The sequence below is a fragment of the Cervus canadensis genome, chromosome 33 (genome assembly GCF_019320065.1).
Source record: "Cervus canadensis isolate Bull #8, Minnesota chromosome 33, ASM1932006v1, whole genome shotgun sequence".
Taxonomy (NCBI): Eukaryota; Metazoa; Chordata; class Mammalia; order Artiodactyla; family Cervidae; genus Cervus; species Cervus canadensis.
In genome coordinates this window covers 26,696,518-26,717,052 of record NC_057418.1, presented here as the reverse complement: position 1 = coordinate 26,717,052, position 20,535 = coordinate 26,696,518, and the positions used below count along the sequence as shown (strand labels likewise).

Sequence of the window (20,535 nt, the reverse complement as noted above, 5' to 3'; positions counted from 1 at the left end):
TGGAGTTTCAGCTTCAGCATCAGCCTTCCAATGAATGTTCAGGACTGATTTCCTTTAGGATGGACTGGCTTGATCTACTTGAAGTCCAAGGGACTCTTCAAGAGTCTTCTCCAACACAGCAGTTCAAATGCATCAATTATTTGGCGCTCAGCTTTCTTTATAGTCCAACTCTCGCATCCATACATGACTACTGGAAAAACCTGAGTTTCGACTAGACGGACCTTTGTTGGCAAAGTAATGCCTCTGCTTTTTAATATGCTGTCTAGGTTGGTCATAGCTTTTCTTCCAAGGAGCAAGCATCTTTTAATTTCATGGCTGCAGTCACCATCTGCAGTGATTTTGGAACCCAGAAAAATAAAGTCTGTCACTGTTTCCATTGTTTGCCCATCTGTTTGCCATGAAGTGATGAGACCGGAAGCCATGATGTTAGTTTTCTGAATGTTGAGTTTTAAGCCAGCTTTTTAACTCTCCTCTTTCACTTTCATTAAGAGGCTTACTGTTATGGTTATAAACAATTATTTATGGGCTAAGTTGTAATATCCTAATAAAGTAATGTGGATTATAACTTCTAAGACATATAATTTATATCTTATTCTATCTATTTAGAAGTATGGTATATGGAGCAACTAATACCCTAACATAGTACAGACTGAAAGCGTAAAATTGTGTCAGTACAATCTTAGATGAATTAAAGATGATACACCCCTGACATAAAGGTCAGCACTTTGGGGCATCTACACGTGACCTTTGAGAATAACAGCATTTTAGAAGCTTTCAGCTGCACTTGCCCCCAGCTCTTGAGGCCTCAACCTCTGGTAAAATCATCTGAAGCTTAGTCAGTGGGCGAGTCCACGGAAGGTTACAGGGGAGCACCTTGCACCACTGTCAGTCAGTCTGACTCCACCTCCCGGAAGCAGTGGTGCCCTGACCTTCCAGCACAGGCAGCCCCTGATCCCCGAGCCATTAGCATCCAGCACCCACGGCAGCTCGGGGAGCGGGGTTGGGGTATGGTACCAACCATAGCTCTGGTTTCTGCCAATAGACAAAGCTATCACATTCCTTATGTGGCCTTCTCTGACCTGGTTACCTGGGAAGTTCAAAACTAAAGTTCATATTTAATTGCTTTAACAACCATAAACCAGGATTATTTAACAGCATCCTTTCTGTCTTCCTTTTCTTTGTGATTTTAGCCTGGCTTCTTTATCTTTTGGTTTTTGTATTTATTGGCCCAGCAATTTTATTTTAAGTTGCCTCAAATGCTTTTTGGAAGTGGATGAGCCTAAAAGAAAAATATGTAAATTAAAAGTCAGTTTTATAATTAGAAAAATACCAGAGTTGTCCTCCTTAAAAATCAGATAAAACAAGTGTTAAATAGAAATAAAAGTATTTACAATTATAATCCATTTTAATTATGCTTAATTATAATTCAGTTTAATTAGTTATGCTTTCATATGTACTCAAGAGTAAAATAAGCAGTAAATATAAATCCAAGAAAGAAACAAAATTGCTTTTTTGCAGATGATACTTTTTATGTATAAAGCACAATGAAATGAACAATATTATTGGAGGTAAACAGAGATATGCAACAAGTTTTGCAAAATTATATGCTATGATGAAAATCCTCGAAATTCTGTAAAGTTAGTATATTCTCAAGTCCTATAGCTAAAAATATAGATAACATTTGCTTAGAAGATATTTTGACCACTCAAAAGGAATATATACATAAATGCATTCCTAATTCCCTTGTGAAATCATATCTTTATTTTAGCTCTTTGATGATGATACAGGAGAGAATGATCTACCAAATAAAATAGGTGTAATATATTTAGTCTGTATTTCATATGCACAATTATTTATTCACATAAAAGATAACTTCCCACTTTCTGAGTTATTAATGCATAATGAAGTAGCCTTTCCCCTTTTACCATTATATTATGAATAATAACTAAGCTAAAATGAATAAATCAGTAGAAACAGTTATGTGCAGTGTTTTTTTGCACATTGGGAAATCCAGTTTTTACTTTCTTAAAATATCTGAATTACATATAAGATAATCTAACTTAAAGCATCCATTATTCTTTAAAACATTTTCATAACCATTAACTAATATTATGAAGCAGCTCATTTGTAAAAACATTTTTTAACATGAATCAAACTTGAGAAGAAAAAACAACTTAAAAGTAATCTTTAGCATTCAAATACTAATCAGTGTGATATTAAATGATAGTGGTAAATCAAAAATGCTATGGGTAAATGAACCTAACCTGGCGAGTCCTCTTGTTAGCAGCCAGAAGAGGGCAGTTTGTAAGCACTTTAAAGCAGACTCTTCTTGTTTTCACTTAGCTTATACATAATGCTTTAAAAGTCCTAGAGATTTCAGTTTGGGTTTAATTTGATTTTGCTTTGCTGTGGTAGCATTTACCAGTTTCCTTTATTTCCACCTAATCTTTGAATGCCATACTGTATGGAGATTATATTTCCTAAAATGTAAAAAATGTCCTCCTTTACTGGGAGGTCAACAGTGGATGGGGACGTGGGGTTTGGGCAACCTCTGAAACAAGTGGACATCTTCTGTGCTTCAGGTGCAGTCATACAATGCACCTGAAAACAGAGGTAAATTACTGTGGGGTTGTCAGGCAGAGACAGCAAAAGCAGGTGATATCCTGAATTAACACCAGGACAAGGTGCTTTTTACAGTAGGCAGTTTAGTTCTTTTATGAAGTCCAGTTAAGTACCAGTTAGTAAGATATATCAACAGTTGATCTTTAAAAGGAAAGGCCATGAAATAATTGCCTTATTAATACAATCAGAACCTCTTTCTTTTATAAGTCTTTAGATAAAACATGACAATAATGGAAAAATAATGTAAAACAGATATAATTGTACATGTTTGGCATTTTGAAAAACATCATTTTTAAATTTTTTTACATTCTTTGTATTTTACATTTTTTGTAGTAAGTTACATTGTAGAATGTAAGTATTTTACATTCTTTGTAGAAAGTTAAGCACAATTCTGGTATTTAAAATAAAGACAAAAGTCACAGCAGGCACCTAAAATTCCATGTGCATCACACAGTTTTTCACACATAGTCCTTCAGGCTATATGCCGAACTGTCCTCTGGCTGTGTGGTGGAGACGGGCGGCTGCTTGCATGGGTGGAGCAAAGCTCCCGAATTCTTCTTTAGACAGGATGTGCAGAAGATCATGCCGGAGATCACCAGCAGCACGGCCGAAATGATTCCAAGGTAGACGGCTCCTCCAGGCTCATGTTTGTTGCTTTGTGGAACCGTCGAGTCCAGAAAGTTTGCTATGATCTCCTTTGTGTACCACACAGTCGGTATTAAACCAGAGGTCCCTGCAGACAGGAAACAAACTCCTCCAGCAAAACAGGCATGCCTCTTGGTTTCCGGGTCCCCTCCTAAGCGAGTGCATTCCATCCCCACTGTGGAAGTGCAGATCCCCACCGCAGAGAGGATGCAGGCCAGGATCATGGCGGCCCGCGCGGCCTGCTCGTGGCTGGGGAGGGCCAGGACGGAGTACTTCAGGGTGCAGCTGAACATGCCGGTGCTGTACCACGCGCAGTCCATCCACAGCCCTTCCAGCCGCTCGATGGCCGTGATGATGTTGGAGCCCGCATCCACGTTCACCTTCCAGTTGGGCAGCAGCGTGGCCGCGAGGACTCCAGAGACCCCAGATAAGGCCAGGGCGAAAGCCAGGAGCTGGACGCCCGCCGAGGCCATGACGTCACTGCGACCTCTGTCCTCCTAGAAAACCCTGACGGCGCTCGGTCAGAACTGTCGCTATTTCTGCACGGCGGAGAACCAGGTAACAAAAGGCTGCGGAAAGAAGACGAGATCAGGACTGAAAGACAAGACAAACAGAGACTGCTGTGAAGGGTGAAAGCTGAGAACACGCCTGACGAGGCCTGACGAGCAGGGCAGGAGGACGCTGCTTCCCCGGAGGGAGGCTGACACCAGGCCCGGGCCGCTGCTTGCTGAGTGATTGTGTTCGGATGGTGCTTGGTACATGGCGTCAAGGAAAGAGATGTCCTCTTTGTTTCTTGGTTTAACATTTTAAAGAGTGTTTATTGGAGTATAATTGATTTACACGCTGTTACAGCTTCTGCTGTACAGCAAAGTGAGTCAGTTGTACATGTGTCCACCCTTTTTTGGATTCTGTTCCCTGTAAGTCATTACAGAGTATTGAGTAGCATTCCCTGCACTATCCAGTAGGTTCTTGTTAGTTATTTTATATGTAGTAGTTTTATTTAAAATTTAAACTCTGCTGAAGTTGTCTGTAGGGTAGGCATGTATCTTGTTAGGAGATTTAGGCATTGAATTCCAGCTGTTGGATAGGTGATAAAGGATTTAATAGTATTACAGGTTTTAAAAACTTTTTTTCTAATTAAAATACCTATTGGTAATAAGGAAGAATAGTTTAAACCCATCTGTTAAAATTGATTATTAAATATATATTAGAAAAGTTTTCAGTATTTGAAAAATGATTATTTTAAAAATCACCCAGCAATCCCACTTCTGGGCATAAACACTGAGGAAACCAGATCTCAAAGAGACACGTGCACCCCAGGGTTCATCACAGCACTGTTTATAATTGCCAGGACTTGGAAGCAACCTAGATGCCCATCAGCAGACGAATGGATAAGGAAGCTGTGGTACATATACACCATGGAATATTACTCAGCCATTAAAAAGAATTCATTTGAATCAGTTCTAATGAGATGGATGAAACTGGAGCCCATTATACAGAGTGAAGTAAGCCAGAAAGATAAACACCAATATAGTATACTAACACGTATATGTGGAATTTAGAAAGATGGTAACGATAACCCTATATGCAAAACAGAAAAAGAGACACAGATGTACAGAACAGACTTTTGGACTCTGTGGCAGAAGGCGAGGGTGGGATGTTCTGAGAGAATAGCATCGAAACATGTATACTATCAAGGGTGAACCAGATCACCAGCCCAGGTTGGATGCATGAGACAAGTGCTTGGGGCTGGTGCACTGGGAAGACCCAGAGGGATCGGGTGGAGAGGGAGGTGGGAGAGGGGATCGGGATGGGGAATACATGTAAATCCATGGCTGATTCATGTCAATATATGGCAAAAACCACTACAATATTGTAATTAGCCTCCAACTAATAAAAAAAAAAGTAAAAAAAAATCTATTAAACACTTTCTATGCCATTCACATGGCCCAAGTGAACTGTTAAAGAAGGAGAAGGAAGTAATAGAAAGAACTCAAACTCACTAGCATGATATCTCTGATTTCCAATTTGCAAAATCTTTACCTAAGGCATGCCATTGCCTCCCTTCAGGTATAAGTTACTCAAAACTGAAACAATTGAGCCTACTGTCTTTTGCTTATAAGAATGTGAGATCCTTTCTAGTGGGGACCAGAACCATTCCCTGACCCAAATGAAGTCTGCTGCAAAACCGGTTATTCTAAACGATTCAGAAGTAGTGACATAGGATCTTGAAAGTACAAAGCAGAAGTAACCACATCATTTGTATTTGAGAAAGGAACAAAAATAATTCATGCTTTTCTTTGCTCCCTCCTTCCCTTTCTGTTTATAAGAGGGAAAAGATAGTGCTTGCTGTGTTTTAATCTGGCAATATTTACTGCCTTCTTTGAGGAAAATATAATAGTTTCTGAAATACAGCAAAACTGACTTTTGTGCATTTCCAAATTAATTTTTGAACGATGTATTAGAATGGCTCTATCATGATTCATGTCTGTTTCTCACAAGGCAGTATGAGCTCTGAATCTAATAAAATACCTGGGTCAAATCTTGGCTTTCCAGAACCCCACTGTGCCTCATATTCTCTTCTGGAAAATGGGAGGATCATAGTGTCTGTATCATGGAGGTAAATATGGTAGTGAAGTTATCTAACCTGTGGAAGGTACTCAGTAAATTATAACTGACATTGTTATTAGTATTTTTAGATTTTTATGTCATGTGACAGTTGGTATTTAATGGCATTTGGGTGTTTTTTTTCCCTCTTCCTCCCTCAGGCTGATTCCATTCATTTTCATAGACTCTTAGAGCTGAAGGAAACCATAGCTCTATAATCTTGGCTATCACCATTGTTTCAGATCAGGACACTTAGGTGGTAGATCGCCTCAGCAGCAGATCAGCAGTGCCCACTTCCCACTTCTGCCCCTCTCAGCATCCTCACCCTGTCCCCCTCTACCTACCATAATAATTCCTGGTGAAATCCTCGTGTATGCTTCCTGTGGGAAGCAGGGACAATGCTACTACATCTGGAGGAAAAAAACACTGTTAACAGTCAACTTCCCTCACTGCCTTTCTCACCGAGAGAGACTCCAGAAGGAATTAATAAGGCAAATGGATTGGCTTCAGAGACTCACCGAGGTCCATCATGTTTGGCTTTTGTGAAATATGTACAGTAATGCAAGACTCCATGCCTGTGTTACCTTGAATATAATTGTATAGTTCAGTATAGTTACAATAACATTGATTCCCCAAGAGGTTAAATCCTGGGCTGTCTGAATTCGATTGTTCTATTTTTGTTCATAATCTTAAAATGTAAATTCTACCCTTTCAGGAGATTTCTCTGAGATTTTGAATTCCTAGAGTCAGTAGCATCAGAGTACCTCGGCTTTGCCTGCCATTCTACAGTTCATTCTTTTTGTTTTCCAAATTTCTTTTCATATCTGAGACCAAAATAGAAGTTAAGGTTTCTAGAAAAAAAATAATAAAGCACATGTTTGTCGTTTCATAACAGCTGTTTTCAGGTTTGAGTTTTAACATTTCAGACTCCAGTCAGCTCACTCAGATGCTGCCTTCTCAGACCACTCTCAGCTTAAGGGATTCTTTAAGAGTGAGACTGCTGTTAGCGTTCCCTATGAGCATCTCATTTCTTTTTCTTTTTTTTTCACTTTGGTTGAGTAACCTTTATATGTTGATCAGTCTGTGCAGTCTGTGCTCAGCTTCCCAATTATAACTCTTTTCTTCCCATTAACCAATACATTTTATAAATTACAGTGTAACTCAGACTTGCAGACAGCCTGTTCATCTTAATTAACAAGTGCTGGCAGTGATAAATTACAGACGGCCAAAATCAGTGTAAACAATATGACATTGCATTAAGTTAGCACAGTGCTCACTTACTAGTGAATGTTGGACTCTTAAGTGCTTCCCTCTGCATAAAATATTTAGAATTCATTCTCCAAAATGAAGGTCACTCTTTTCCTGTCATAAAAATGTACTGGCATCTTAGCTAGTGCTGTGAAAGCTTTTTTTTTTCCTCTCTCTGTCTCCAGCCATAACATGGTACAGTTTGTGGCCTGTTCTCTCAGATTTCTGTCTCAGAGAGAATAAAGGCATACTTTGTCTCAGTGGTTGTGGTGGTGAAGTACTGTGAGAGTAGGCAAAAGCAGAGAGGTCACATGTAAAAACCTAGTTCTAAATAGTGCTCTCATGCTTCCAAAATCTGCTGCATATGGAACAGAACCTATAATGTTAAATTTATGAGCTATTTCCCAAAGAAATTCTGAACTGGACTTCATGAAAATGTAAAGTCAGTTTTCCAGACAAGATTTATTTATATCAAATCTAGCATTTAAAAACAGCTTTACAACTTATAATTCAAGCCACGTTATACTGGAAGGTCTATATTTAGATCCCCAAGCATTATGGAAGGTTCTCATTTTCCATACCTTTTGTCAGTAGCCTTCAGTGTCTTAACTCTCTTCTGTCAGTCGTCTTCAGTTGAACCCCAGTAAGGTCTGATGAAGAGACACCACATACATGAGGCTCAATTCACAGCTTCTGAATATTAATGATAAAACTCCACCAAGTTAACTTGCAAATAGCAACGAGCAGCACAGAAATCTGAGAGGTGAAAACTGCTGATGGGGCTAGAAGATAAATACCAGGTTCTCCATCTCATTTTTTGAGCTGTGGGAGAATTAAGACGAGAGAGGCGGGGAAGGGAGGGAGTTGTTGTTACAACAGGATTTGTCGAAACCCGAAAGCTGAAAATGCTCTTGTGTCACAATATACAGAGAAGGAATTATTTGGGTGCTCACAGAAAGACTTTCTTTTCTTTTAATATTATATTTTAGTCCATAGTTATAATTTATTTTTGAATTTTTATCTATGTTGGAAGATACAGTTTATTACTTTATGTCCCCAGTTAAAGAATATGGCCTGAAATATTTTTAACAAGACTCCGCTTTGCAAATGATACTTAAATGAGACTTTCTTTTTATTCTGGTGCTTCTGACTTGTGTGAAATCAAGATTCACAAAATTGGTAGCTTTCAGACTAAACATTCAAAAGACAGGTTTAAATAAATATATATATTTTCATAAAAGTAAAAAGAAAACCCAGTACCAGCTGATGACTAGAGCCTGATCAGTAAACCTGCAAGTGTTTTTTCAGGAGCAGTGAGGGGTGGGTATCCTGAGTTTTCTTCTGTTAGCCTTTACACTGAGAAAGATTTCTAAAGTATAACTTAATAAAGAGATTTTAGAAAATGTTGTAAAGAAATTACATCGAAATAATGTGATGAAACATTTTAGATGAAACCAAAAGCAAACACTGAGGTGCTAGACCATGAATAATGGTACAGACATATTTCATCTTCATCTACTTTGGGTTCTCATTTTTTTCTACCTCAGTAATTCTAATTCTACAAGTTATGCATTTATAACCACTATGAGAACGGAAGATAATTTTACGTATGGTTGGATGTTTAAATTTTTACTACTGCTAATAGCCATGTTAGATGTTACTCATTTCTTTAAAAAGCAGTGACTAATAAAAATGCATGTTTCAGTTATATGGATCTTTCTAAGTTTTTTGTTGGTTGGCTTTAATCTTCTCTAAGTCTGGCATCTAGCAAGATACGTATTGTTTTCTCCACTTAGAAGTTGAATGTCTGTGCATTTGTTTTTTAGCCATAGTGTTGTAATTTTGATGGATAAACCTAACTTCCTTCTTTTGTTTCATGGAGATATATAAGCAGTTCTTTGTGTAAGTGCTGGATGGAGTAGAGCTGAGTTTCAGGCACTAACAGCATTGCTGTCACTGCTGTATCGAGTCCACCCGATGCCTTCAGGGTCTTGGCTTGTTCCGCTCCTTGCGTGGTGGTTGTGCGCACTCACCTGTGCTGAGGCTGACTGGGGGCCGGTGGGAGGAGCGGCCGGTGACTGCTCCCTGCTCTGGCCTCCAGCATAACACAGCCTCCTGAGGATAAATGGCTTAAGCATGCTTTAATGTACATTGCTTTTTTTTTTTTTTTTCAATTAAGTAATTTATTTAGTTTTGGCTGCAGTGGGTCTTTGCTGCTGAGCGTGGGCTTTCTCTAGTTGTGGCAGGTGGGGGCTACTCTTCATCGTGGCGCTTGGGCTTCTCATCGCGGTGGCCTCTCTTGTTGTGGAGCACGTGGGCTCCAGGGCACGCAGGCTTCAGTAGTTGTGGCCCTTGGGCTTAGCTGCTCCGCAGCATGTGGGATATTCCCGGGCCAGGGATCAGGCCTGTGTCCCCTTCACTACCAGGCAGATTCTTAACCCCTGGACTACCAGGGAGGTCCTGCACATTAGTGTTTTCAAGAACTTTTTGATTTTTTTCTGTCTTGATGAGTATACTTACCCTATAATGTATTAACTGCCTGTTCTCCCACCCCCAGCCACGCCTCAGTGTCTTGGGATCTTAATTCCCTAGCCAGCGATCAAAACCTCACCCCCTGCACTGGAAGCACAGATCTTAACCACTGGCCCACCGGGGAAGTCCCTTAACCACCTGTGTTTAAAAGGCAAACTTCTGAAATGTAAATAACTTTCCTTAACTATAGACCTTTAACACAAGGCAGAATTCCTTGCATAAAGGAGCCACAGGGACTTCCCTGGTGGTCCAGAGGTTAGGATTTGGTGCTTTCAGTGACATGGCCTGGGCTGGTTCGATCCCTGGTGGGGGAACTAAGATCCCACAAGCCGCACAGTGAGGCCCAAGGAAAAGGAGCTAGAAAGTAGAAGTGCACAGAGAAATGTAATTCATCGACATAATCATCCACTACCATTGTAGAGAGGACAGAGAAATCTTTTTAAGTCCAGAGGCTTCGCTAGGTAAACCTTACCTCTGTTTACTTAGTATGTCTCTCTTCCCAGCCCTTCCCCACTGAACACCCAACTTTTGTATATCCAGCTGGCGACGTGACTCACTGATAGATGTCTCAGATCTGTCAGGGACAGGACTGAACTCCTGATCTTCCCCACAGTGATTCTCCCCAGTTTCCCAGTGTCCGTTAACAGCAAATGCATCCCCGGATCTTAAAAGCATCCTTTGTTTCAATACCCAATATCCATTCAATCAACAAGTTCTTTTGTTCCAAAACTTGAAAATAAATCCAGAAACCTACCACCTCTGAGCCCCTCTCCTGCTTACGCTTGGCTTAAGACCTCTAGAATGTAACCTCACAAGGGCAGGGATTTCCTGCTGTCTTGTTAATGGCCAGTGCTGTGCGAGGAATGGTACCTGGCTTATTTTCAGGGTGTGATATATATTTGTTGAATGAGTTCAGAAACTGATTTTGAGTATATAAAATAATACATTACCTTTACATGATTAAAAGTGTAATTTTTAAATGAGACTGTCATTTTATTAATTAATTTTGCAACTCTTTAGTACTATCTGAGGCAAAACGGTATTTATTTAATTTTTTTTTATATTTGGCTGCGCTGGGTCTTTGTTGCTGCGTGGGCTTTCTCTAGTTTCAGTGAGCGGGGGAGCTTCTCATTGAGTTGGCTTCTCTTGATGTGGAGCACAGGCTTTGCGTGCGTGAGTTTCAGTAGTTGTGGCCCACGAGCCCAGTTGCTCAGCGGCATGTGAAATTTTCCCGGACCAGGGATCAAACCCGTGTCCCCTGGATTGGCAGGCAGGCTCCCATCTGTACCACCAGGGAAGTCCTGCTATTTAATTCTTAAACGAAGTCTATGAGATAGAAGAAATGGTCTCATTTTTAGAGGTGAGAAAACTAAGCTCCTAAGAAGTTACATAAGGTCCATAAAATAAATAAGTAGTGGGAATGTGGGATTCAAGCCCGGAATACTGTGATTTTTGAACCTCTGTACACACAGCCCTGCCCTGTCCCATTTAGAACAGAATATGTTTTTAAGTCTCATTATAATATGAGTCACTCCTTTCTGTGGTGGTCTGGATTAAGCTCTGGAAACAAATGAACCCTGACACCTCTGTAGCCTGAAATAATAAACATTTGCTTCTCACTCATGCCAAGTCCAAAAGTGACTCTGCAGAGTAGCTGGCCAGTGACTCAGCAGTCCCAACTGTTTTCTTTAAAATGTTTTCATTTATCTGTTTTTAGGAAAAAATGACATGTGATTCCCGTGGTGTATTTTTCTCAGTGACAGTATTCTGGATATTCAGACAAGTTTTTGTTTCAAGAATCAGTAGTTTGGCTGAATGTTGGAGAAGAAATAGCAATACCAAGCCTTTGTGAGAGGTGGTTCTCCAGACCTGCGTCTCTCACTCCTGCCCACACACACGCATCATCCGCTTCAGAAAAGCCTTGGGGCCCTCAGTTGTGTTGTCAGGGATGGTGCCCAGTCCGTGTGTGTTTAAAATACTGCCCACTTAATTCCAATGGAAAGTTGAGGTTCTGATTTTTTTTTAAGTGTCTTCTCATTTATTTTCTCTTCAACCTTAAAAAATAATTTAAGATTAATAAGAGAGTTTACCTGTTCCAGTCCCACAAATTTAAAGTGACTGACTTAATCCTAAAAGAATGTTTCTCTTCTTGACTCCATCCTGGAATATTAACAATATCAGCTATGAGTACAATCACTGCTTTCTTTTCCTCCACCTTTATGGTCATTTTATTTAAAATAATGCTTTAGGCTGCCCTGAACACTTGATCCTTTAGAATTGGTGGTTTGTAGACTAGTTGATTACAGTGAGGACTGTGTTTAAATGAAGATGACTGTTCTCTGGTTACCGTGTGCTCCCGAATGTCTAATGAGGCCATCCCGGCTCCGCGGCTCTGTGCAACTCAGACACGTGTTTCTGATGTGGCTTACATTGCCATTTCTCTGTTATTTACTACCTTATCTTTCCAACATTTTGTTACTCCTTTTTATTGTCTTCATATGGAAGGATCTTGAGGATTGGCTTTCTATGTCTTTATCACATTATTTTAGAATATTAAGACAGTCTTTGGATTTTGCAGTGACACCTGGAAATCAACCTGTAAGTATGTATTTGTTGTTGGCTTTGCATGTTATTTTAAAAACCAGGACATTTTCTTCAAGAACATCCTCACTTGCCGGTCGTGTCTCAGGTCGTGGCCTGAGCGCCCCTCGTCTGGGCCTGGCTCTCAGCTCACCGCCCCTCCTCCTCCTCCCCTTTGCCTGCCTGCCTTGTGCTTCTCCCTCTCTGCCCACTGGTCTGCTGCGTTTCCGTCCTAGCGCACGCTCTGCCGTCCTGGGTGGGTTCGTGTGGACTTTGTGATATTGCCAAACTAGGGAGCTTATATCAGTTTCCATCATTTCTCTTTATTTATTGTTACACCTCTGGTTACATACATAGGAGGTCCCCCAAAACTCCGTGAGTTAAACTAGTAAAATGAGCATGTGAAGGAAGAGATCTGGTAGCTGTGGAATTCATCTTTAAAAAGACAGACTGTCTTTCAAGTCAGAAACAGGAAGAGCAGGACAGCGTGAGCCCAGAGGGCACCCCCGCAAAAGGAGAGCAGGCCTGGGTGCTGAGAGCACACGGACTGGGAGAGTCCGGTGCCCTCTACCTTGTGCCCGTGAGTGGCCAGGCCCTCGGGCTGAGCACCAGTGACCATGGCAACAGCGTCTGCATGAGCTTGTTCCTCTTCTGTGCCTCTGCAAGCCTTCGCAGCGTAAGGGCTTGCACTTTAGGCCATTTTTTTAGGAAGGGAATGTACGAGTCAACTTGCATGTCTCTCTGACAGTTGTGACTCATTATGAATTAGTAGATATGCATCCATGTTCATTTATCCATCTTCTCAGTATAGTAATGGTAATATTTATAGCAGCCGCAATTACTGACTACCTGGTGAGTTTGTATACATTGAAGCCACCCCAGGGAGCTGACTGATTCAGAGGTGCTGGAGTTTCTCTGGAGCCATGAAACAAAACCAGAGGTCAGGCCCTGGCTGCAGCGCCCTCTGCCGCCACAGCCCAGCCCCTAGCAGGGACCTCCTCCATCCCCAGGTGCCTCCGGGGGATGTTGTTACACAAACACTAAAGTCATGGTTTGTGGGAAAGGTTGTTGTTTTAGAAAGGTGTTTTCCCTGTGATCATTCGGTGTACCTCCAAGTATAACAGAATATCCTAATCCAGTATTTGTGCGTTCTTGTCCCTCTTGTATTTGTTTAAAATTAAGTGTTCACCTCCCCAAAATTGTTCCCGTCCTTGGGACCAAGAAACCCTCATATGTCTTGTTGTTGCTAGTTGGCCTAATTTACATACATACATACATACATGTATTTACATAATATACACCTTAGAAAGCACTCTCCATCCTCTGCCTTCACTTTGGCTTTCTCTTAGACTTCTTATCGTGCCCTTAGCTCACTCACTTTTCTTACATGCTTATGCTCTGAGTACACACTGTGACTGTTGAAAATCTGTTCTTTCTGTATCATTCTAAGCAGGAAAAGAGAGGGAAAACATTCAGGCGTTCTACAAGCTGCATAACTATAATACCATAGGCAGTAGTGACTGACCGCTACCCTTCTCGGGGGAAGGTGCAGCCGCAGGGCCTAGGACGTTCTGACGGAGACATGGGCGTGGGAACCCTGAGGGAGGGAGCCAGCACTGGTTAGGGGGGAACCGAGCATCCCCAGGGTGCTCACCCGACTCTCATTTCTCCTGACGCCGAACGTGACTCTCCTACCTCAGGATCTCTGGACCCTTCATGCCCTCTGCACGAATCTGAGACAGTCCTACCTTGAAGGTCGAATCCTTGGGTTGTCTCTGGAGTCTGATTATTCCCTGTAGTCGTCCTTTGTTCGAATCATTCCTCTGTCCTCTCCCAGTTGTAGTCGTATCTTGGCTAAGTGAACTGTAACTTCCTAAGCGTTTTTCCTCTCCACTGGCTTACCCTTTAATGGTCCTGAACACCATGGGAGCTGTTGAAGACCTTTTCTTTGATAATGGCCAGTATTGTTTCTGTACCTTTCCATGGGGTAGTTATTGAGATCTTTGACATGTTATGATCATCTCAAAGTCAGAAACAGGGCTGTACAGTCTTCAGTGTTCCCTGGACCATGTTGATTCAGGATCTGAGCTGGCAATATCTGAGATTTAATAGCTTCTTACGCCAGTTCTGCCATGAGGCCGAACTGCTGCTCTGAGCTCATAACTAGTCATGTCCTAGACACCCTGGCCTGGGAAGTGGGACACCGCCTGCAGCCTGCTAATGTTGAGAAGCAGGACCTCCGCTTTGTGCAGCATTGACCTTAACAGTGGGTTGGAGAGGCAAATATTTAAAGTTGTAAGTGCTCTAATTTGAAATTTTAGTAGGTCATTTTAGTATACTGATCAGCTGAGTTTGGAAAGGGACTGGCAACATTTAAACCGGAATTTTTAACTGCATCCAGTGCCCATGTACTGACTTCTTTTTTGGAATCAAACCCTTTAACAGACTTGAAACTCAGGCAAGGAAATTTAATGGTTGTAATTTTAAATAAGCATTCATTTATAAGTAAAAAGCGTTTTTGAATCTGTTACCATAGATACCAAGTAGCTTTCCTGTGGTTCTACAGAAAATGGGCTCCATCCTACAGCGTGATTCTGAGAAGTGTGTTTAGAGGCAGGTATAGAAAAGAGGGTAGTTTAGGTCTCCCAGAGAAGCAGGACATGTTACTGGAAGAGCCTTTTTGCATGAGTTTTCTGTGATCCTCTGCTAAACAGTGACTGTATTTGATTGTGAGTGGAGATTTCCTTTTATCTGAAACATACTATTAGCCAACTTAACTGGGTATCAAAGTTATATTCAAACTTTAGAAGTCTACTGCTACAGTTTATATGGGGTGCTGCTATATTTATACAGGGTTTTAAACTTTTTAAAAAACGAAAAACAGACGTTGCCTGTATTTGTAAATACCAGCTATGTCTCAAAGGAATAAAATCAGGTAAATAAAGATGAGGCCAAATTTTTAAATCCAAGGATTCTAGGAGTGGCAGTTTCTTACTGGAAGGAGAATGCATCTATCCCTGTTTCCGTGCCTTTGGTCTTAATGGTATTTGAACATTAGAGTTTTGATAATAATTTGTGGGTTTAGGGTTGGGTAGGGTTTAATTTTATCTCAGTTTACTAAAAAATTATTTTCTCTGGAGACTGGCAGGCTGCTGACCGGAAGAATCCTTTCAGAACTAATGTGGAAGGATTGGACTGAAAGGGCTCAAGGGGCCGAGTCACAGAGGGTTGGCAGAATGAGCGGTCAGGACAGGAAGGCCAGTGAACGCAGGTGGTAGAAAGGGCTGGGGCGAAGTTGAGAGAATGGTCTAGAACAGTTGAGTTCACTTGATCCCCAGTCCCGTCTGTTCTCCCGTGCCTCTCTCCTCTGTATTGACCACAAACATCTCTGGGGCCCCTGGATCCTTTTCTGTGGTGTTTTTGTGAAGCTCTAAGGAGAGTCCTGGCCTTTTAACTGAAACACTTAGTTTCCTATAGGAAAGAAAGTGCTTGTTAGTGAACTTGGAGAAACACAGAGAGCACAATTTGAAAAACGATTAAAATTTAATAAGAACATTGAGATAGTCAGTCACTCTGCAGTGGAAGAATAACTGTTCCACCCAAGGGGTATAATCATCACTAAAACAGTCTGAAGATGGACATTTTAGGGAGCGTTTTCAGCTGCAAGGTCTCCATTGCCAGCTTTCACTCTTCAGCTTAGAACATTCTCAGCATTTGCCAGCCTCAGTGATGGGGTGGGGGGTGGGGGCGGGGAGGTCAGCAGGGTGGTTCCAGGTGGCTCAGCCCCCACCTATCAGGAGAGACACCCCTAGTGCCTCTGAAAGCCCATCCAGGTTGGTCCTCTTGGGTCTTTCTCATCCACACATCCTCACATCACGTGCGAATACTTTTCCTCCAACCTAAAAACAAACAACAAAAGTTGCCCCATCCTTATATATTACAGGCCCAGTTGAAGGAATAATTTTGTAGCCACAAGGATATTTAGGAACATGTCCTCCCAAGAGAACACGATAACCCCTGTGAATTTTAAAGCATAGAATTCCTTTTGACAAGTAGTGGTACGGCCCACACTTCATTAATTGTTGTACTTTCTTAGCCTCTGTAGAGTGTATGATGTCCTAAAGAGCAGGTTTAGCAGTGATCCCTTAGAGACTGAAGGTTTGTAAATTACGAGTAGACTTCCCCTTTCCTAGACCACATCTCTATCAGGCTCTTGTGTGTGTCATAGCTGCTTTGACTCCATTTCCTCTCCTAGTCTTTACTTGCAGCATTTTCCAGTGTTGTTTTGAATATATCCTTGTGAACCACTGTGAGTCCATTTTTAGAATAGGGATATGCCTGAGAAGTTTTATTTTCTGATAAAGAATCTCAACAGCTGGTAGTAGCTTAACACTTAAACAGTAGTATTTTTGGTGGTTTCCATTCCATTTGGTTCCTGCCTGTGCCTCGTGGGACACTTAAAGTTGTTAGCAGAAAGTTATGTGGCCATGCAGACAACGAGCATGAATTCAATCCAGCTGATTAATCAGTGTCTATATCCGAAAGAAGTGGTGTCCTAATTGATTCCCTTTCTGGGGAGTTTAGTGCTGAGTGGTCCTTGGGGGCCCATCTGCCACGTCTCTGGCTTTTGGAAGTCCAGCCTTATAGTCGGAACTGCTGCTGCAGCTTATTTTTCACTCATTCAAAAGCTGAATAGTCTAATGCTATTTCTTACCTGCCTACAGACTTTAAAGATTACTTGGATTAATCTCAAATGGCCTTTGTAAAACCACATTCTAAAATTAGGTGACTATTAAGCACAGGCCTAGTGGCTGCTGTCACTGAACAGAGGCAGCCAGCTGGGAGTTCCCTGCGGCAGCGCAGAGGCGAGGGGGGCATTGTACGTGCCTGGAGGAGACCCACCGTGCTCCCGCTGACCCGTCCGCCTGTGCCGACAAGATAAGCCGTTCAGTGTGCCACAGCAGGCTGTAAAATGCTGTGTGTTTCTGACATGAAGGTGGACTCGGCGGTGGTGCACTTCACCCCCCTGACCCGGCCCAGGATCGAGCAGCCCTTCAAGCTGGTGGAGAAGGTGGTTCAGAATGCCTTTCAGTTCCGCAGGAAATACTGCCATCGAGGGCTCGGGTAAGAATGTTTTTTCCTACTCGGTAGCACTTTTTACAAACTCCTCAATCACCTTCCAAGATTAAGAACTAATGTTTTTATGATTGTTCAAACTGCCTGTAAATGTTGCTCTTAGTTCAGATCCTGCGATGAACAAACCTTGACAGCCACTGAGGAGAAAGCAAAACGTTGACTTAACCTCAGATGCCACTGGGAGGTTTTGTTTGGTTTGATCTTAAGTACAAACTAAAACTGACATCACACAGTTTACAGTGAGCCTGTACTGGGAGGTCATGATTTCACTCAAGACTCAAACCATCTGAGCTGTTGTTGCTCTTGACACTTCTGCCACTGCACGTGTGGTGTGTTCTCCAACATGAGCGAACTCCCTAAGTCTCTGACCACCACCTGGGTGTCCTGCAGTTTAATTCAGGTCTGATAACTCACTGCCTGGCATTAATGCAGCCCCTCAGCCCAGTGCCACCAGGCTGTCCCCACTTCAGACACTAGTGGCAAGTCCCAGGTTGCTGCTTGTGTTTACGACTGACTGGCTCTAAATTGGCAGTTTCCATCATCTCGTCCATCTTCAGCTTCAATAATTTGCTAGAATGGCTCATACTTTCATGTGTTGATTTTAAAGGCTATAACTCAGGAACTGCCAAGTTGGAGGAGATGCCCCGGACATGGTTTGGGGGAGGGATGCCCTCTCGAGGTTTCTTACTTCTCTGTGTTCAGCAACCTCCAGGCTCTCCTAACCCTATTATTTGGGGGCTTATGAAGTTCATTACCTGAGCAGGACTGATTAAAGCATTGGCCACTGGCGATTGAGCTCAGTTTTCCAGCTCTCCTGTCCTCACACGTGCAGTGGTAGGTGCATCCTTCAGTCACATAACTGAGTCCCCTAGCCTGATGCTTTCCAGGGGCCACCAAGAATCACCTCACTAGCACAGAACTCAGGTATGGTCGAAAGGGGCTTGTTATGAATAACAAACGATGCTCCTGTCACCCCTTACTCAGGAAATTTCAAAGATTTTAGAAGCTCTGTCTCAGGAACCTGGACAGAAACCAAATATGTGTATTTCCTAAGTGTGTGGGTTTTTTAATGCCCTCTTTCCATCAGGTTGCTATATCTTGAATATTTAAGGACATATTTAAAATTAGGAAGCAAAGATAACTTCTGAGTAGCCAGAACAATGTCTAGAGTATCCGTGTGAGCTCGTTTTTATTAACAGAGAGCTCCTGTGTGTGAGCCTGAGAGGCCTCAAGGTCGCCAGTGATGCTGGATAGCCAGTGACAGGAAAACATGTGACTAGGCCCAACATAGTCTAAGAAGGCAGGAAAGCACATGTGTGTTTTTAAGATATCCACCTATAGTCAACTGTAGTTCTTTAAATCAGTTTAGCTTTAGAGGCACATATTATTTTCTAGGGCTTCCCAGGTGCCACTAGTGGTAAAGAACCTGCCTGCCAATGCACGAGATGTAGAGAGAAACAGGTTCAAGCCCTGGACCAAAGGATCCCCTGGAGGAGGGCATGGCAGCCCACTCCAGTATTTTTTTTTTCTTTTTCTTTTATAACTCTCTTTTTTTCCCATTTATTATTATAAGTTGGAGGCTAATTACTTTACAATATTGTAGTGGTTTTTGCCATATATTGACATGAATCAGCCATGGATTTACATGTGTTCCCCATCCTATCCCTCTGGGTCATCCCAGTGCACCAGCCCTGAGCACTTGTCTCATGCATCCAACCTGGGCTGGCGATCTGTTTCACACTTGATAATATACATGTTTCAATGCTATTCTCTCCGATCATCCCACCCTTGCCTTCTCCCACAGACTCCAAAAGTCTGTTCTATACATCCGGTGTCTCTTTTTCTGTTCTGCATATAGGGTTATCGTTACCATCTTTTTAAATTCCATATATATGTGTTAGTATACTATATTGGTGTTTATCTTTCTGGCTTACTTCACTCTTTATAATGGACTCCAGTTTCATCCATCTCATTAGAACTGATTCAAATGTATTCTTTTTAATGGCTGAGTAATATTCCATGGTGTATATGTACCATAGCTTTCTTATCCATTCGTCTGCCGATGGGCATCTAGGTTGCTTCCATGTCCTGGCTATTATAAACAGTGCTGCGATGAACATTGGGGTACATGTGTCTCTTTCAGATCTGGTTTCCTTGGTGTGTATGCCCAGGAGTGGGATTGCTGGGTCATATGGCAGTTCTATTTCCAGTTTTTTAAGGAATCTCCACACTGTTTTCCACAGTGGCTGTACTAGTTTGCATTCCCACCAACAGTGTAAGAGGGTTCCCTTTTCTCCACACCCTCTCCAGCATTTATTGCTTGTAGACTTTTGGATAGCAGCCTTTCTGACTGGTGTGTAGTGGTGCCTTATTGTGGTTTTGATTCGCATTTCTCTGATAATGAGTGATGTTGAGCATCTTTTCATGTGTTTGTTAGCCATCTGTATGTCTTCTTTGGAGAAATGTCTGCTTAGTTCTTTGGCCCATTTTTTGATTGGGTCATTTATTTTTCTGGAATTGAGCTGTAGGAGTTGCTTGTATATTTTTGAGATTAATCCTTTGTCTGTTTCTTCGTTTGCTATTATTTTCTCCCATTCTGAGGGCTGTCTTTTCACCTTGCTTATAGTTTCCTTTGTTGTGCAAAAGCTTTTAAGTTTAATTAGGCCCCATTTGTTTATTTTTGCTTTTATTTCCAATATTCTGGGAGGTGGGTCATAGAGGATCTTGCTGTGGTTTATGTCAGAGAGTGTTTTGCCTATGTTTGCCTATGTTCTCCTCTAGGAGTTTTATATTTTCTGGTCTTACATTTAGATCTTTCATCCATTTTGAGTTTATTTCTGTGTATGGTGTTAGAAAGTGTTCTAGTTTCATTCTTTTACAAGTGGTTGACCAGTTTTCCCAGCACCACTTGTTAAAGAGGTTGTCTTTTTTCCATTGTATATTCTTGCCTCCTTTGTCAAAGATTAGGTGTCCATAGGTGCATGAATTTATCTCTGGGCGTTCCATTTTGTTCCATTGATCTATATTTCTGTCTTTGTGCCAGTACCGTACTGTCTTGATGACTGTGGCTTTGTAGTAGAGCCTGAAGTCAGGCAGGTTGATTCCTCCAGTTCCATTCTTCTTTCTTAAGATTGCTTTGGCTATTCGAGGTTTTTTGTATTTCCA

The 20,535-nt window shown here is 41.7% G+C and overlaps 2 protein-coding genes across 3 annotated transcripts in view; one reads left to right on the top strand and one right to left on the bottom strand.

The window, feature by feature from the left end:
• Positions 1–20,535, top strand: part of TFB1M (transcription factor B1, mitochondrial) — a 64,372-nt gene that overhangs the window by 40,557 nt on the left and 3,280 nt on the right. The window contains exon 6 of the mRNA XM_043457345.1: positions 17,231–17,358. Within this exon, the coding sequence (XP_043313280.1) occupies positions 17,231–17,358 (128 nt within the window). The remainder of the gene's footprint in view (positions 1–17,230; positions 17,359–20,535) is intronic.
• On the bottom strand, positions 1,505–8,131 carry CLDN20 (claudin 20). Of its 2 annotated transcripts, none has more exons than XM_043457346.1 (2): positions 7,704–8,131; positions 1,505–3,836 (listed from the first exon to the last, which is right to left on the bottom strand). In XM_043457346.1, exon 2 carries the CDS (start codon positions 3,738–3,740, stop codon positions 3,081–3,083), a length of 660 nt encoding a protein of 219 aa, XP_043313281.1. In that variant the 5' UTR covers positions 3,741–3,836; positions 7,704–8,131; the 3' UTR covers positions 1,505–3,080. The 2 variants fall into 2 exon arrangements, with proteins under 2 accessions (XP_043313281.1, XP_043313282.1); XM_043457347.1 differs by lacking the exon at positions 7,704–8,131 and adding an exon at positions 7,156–7,693.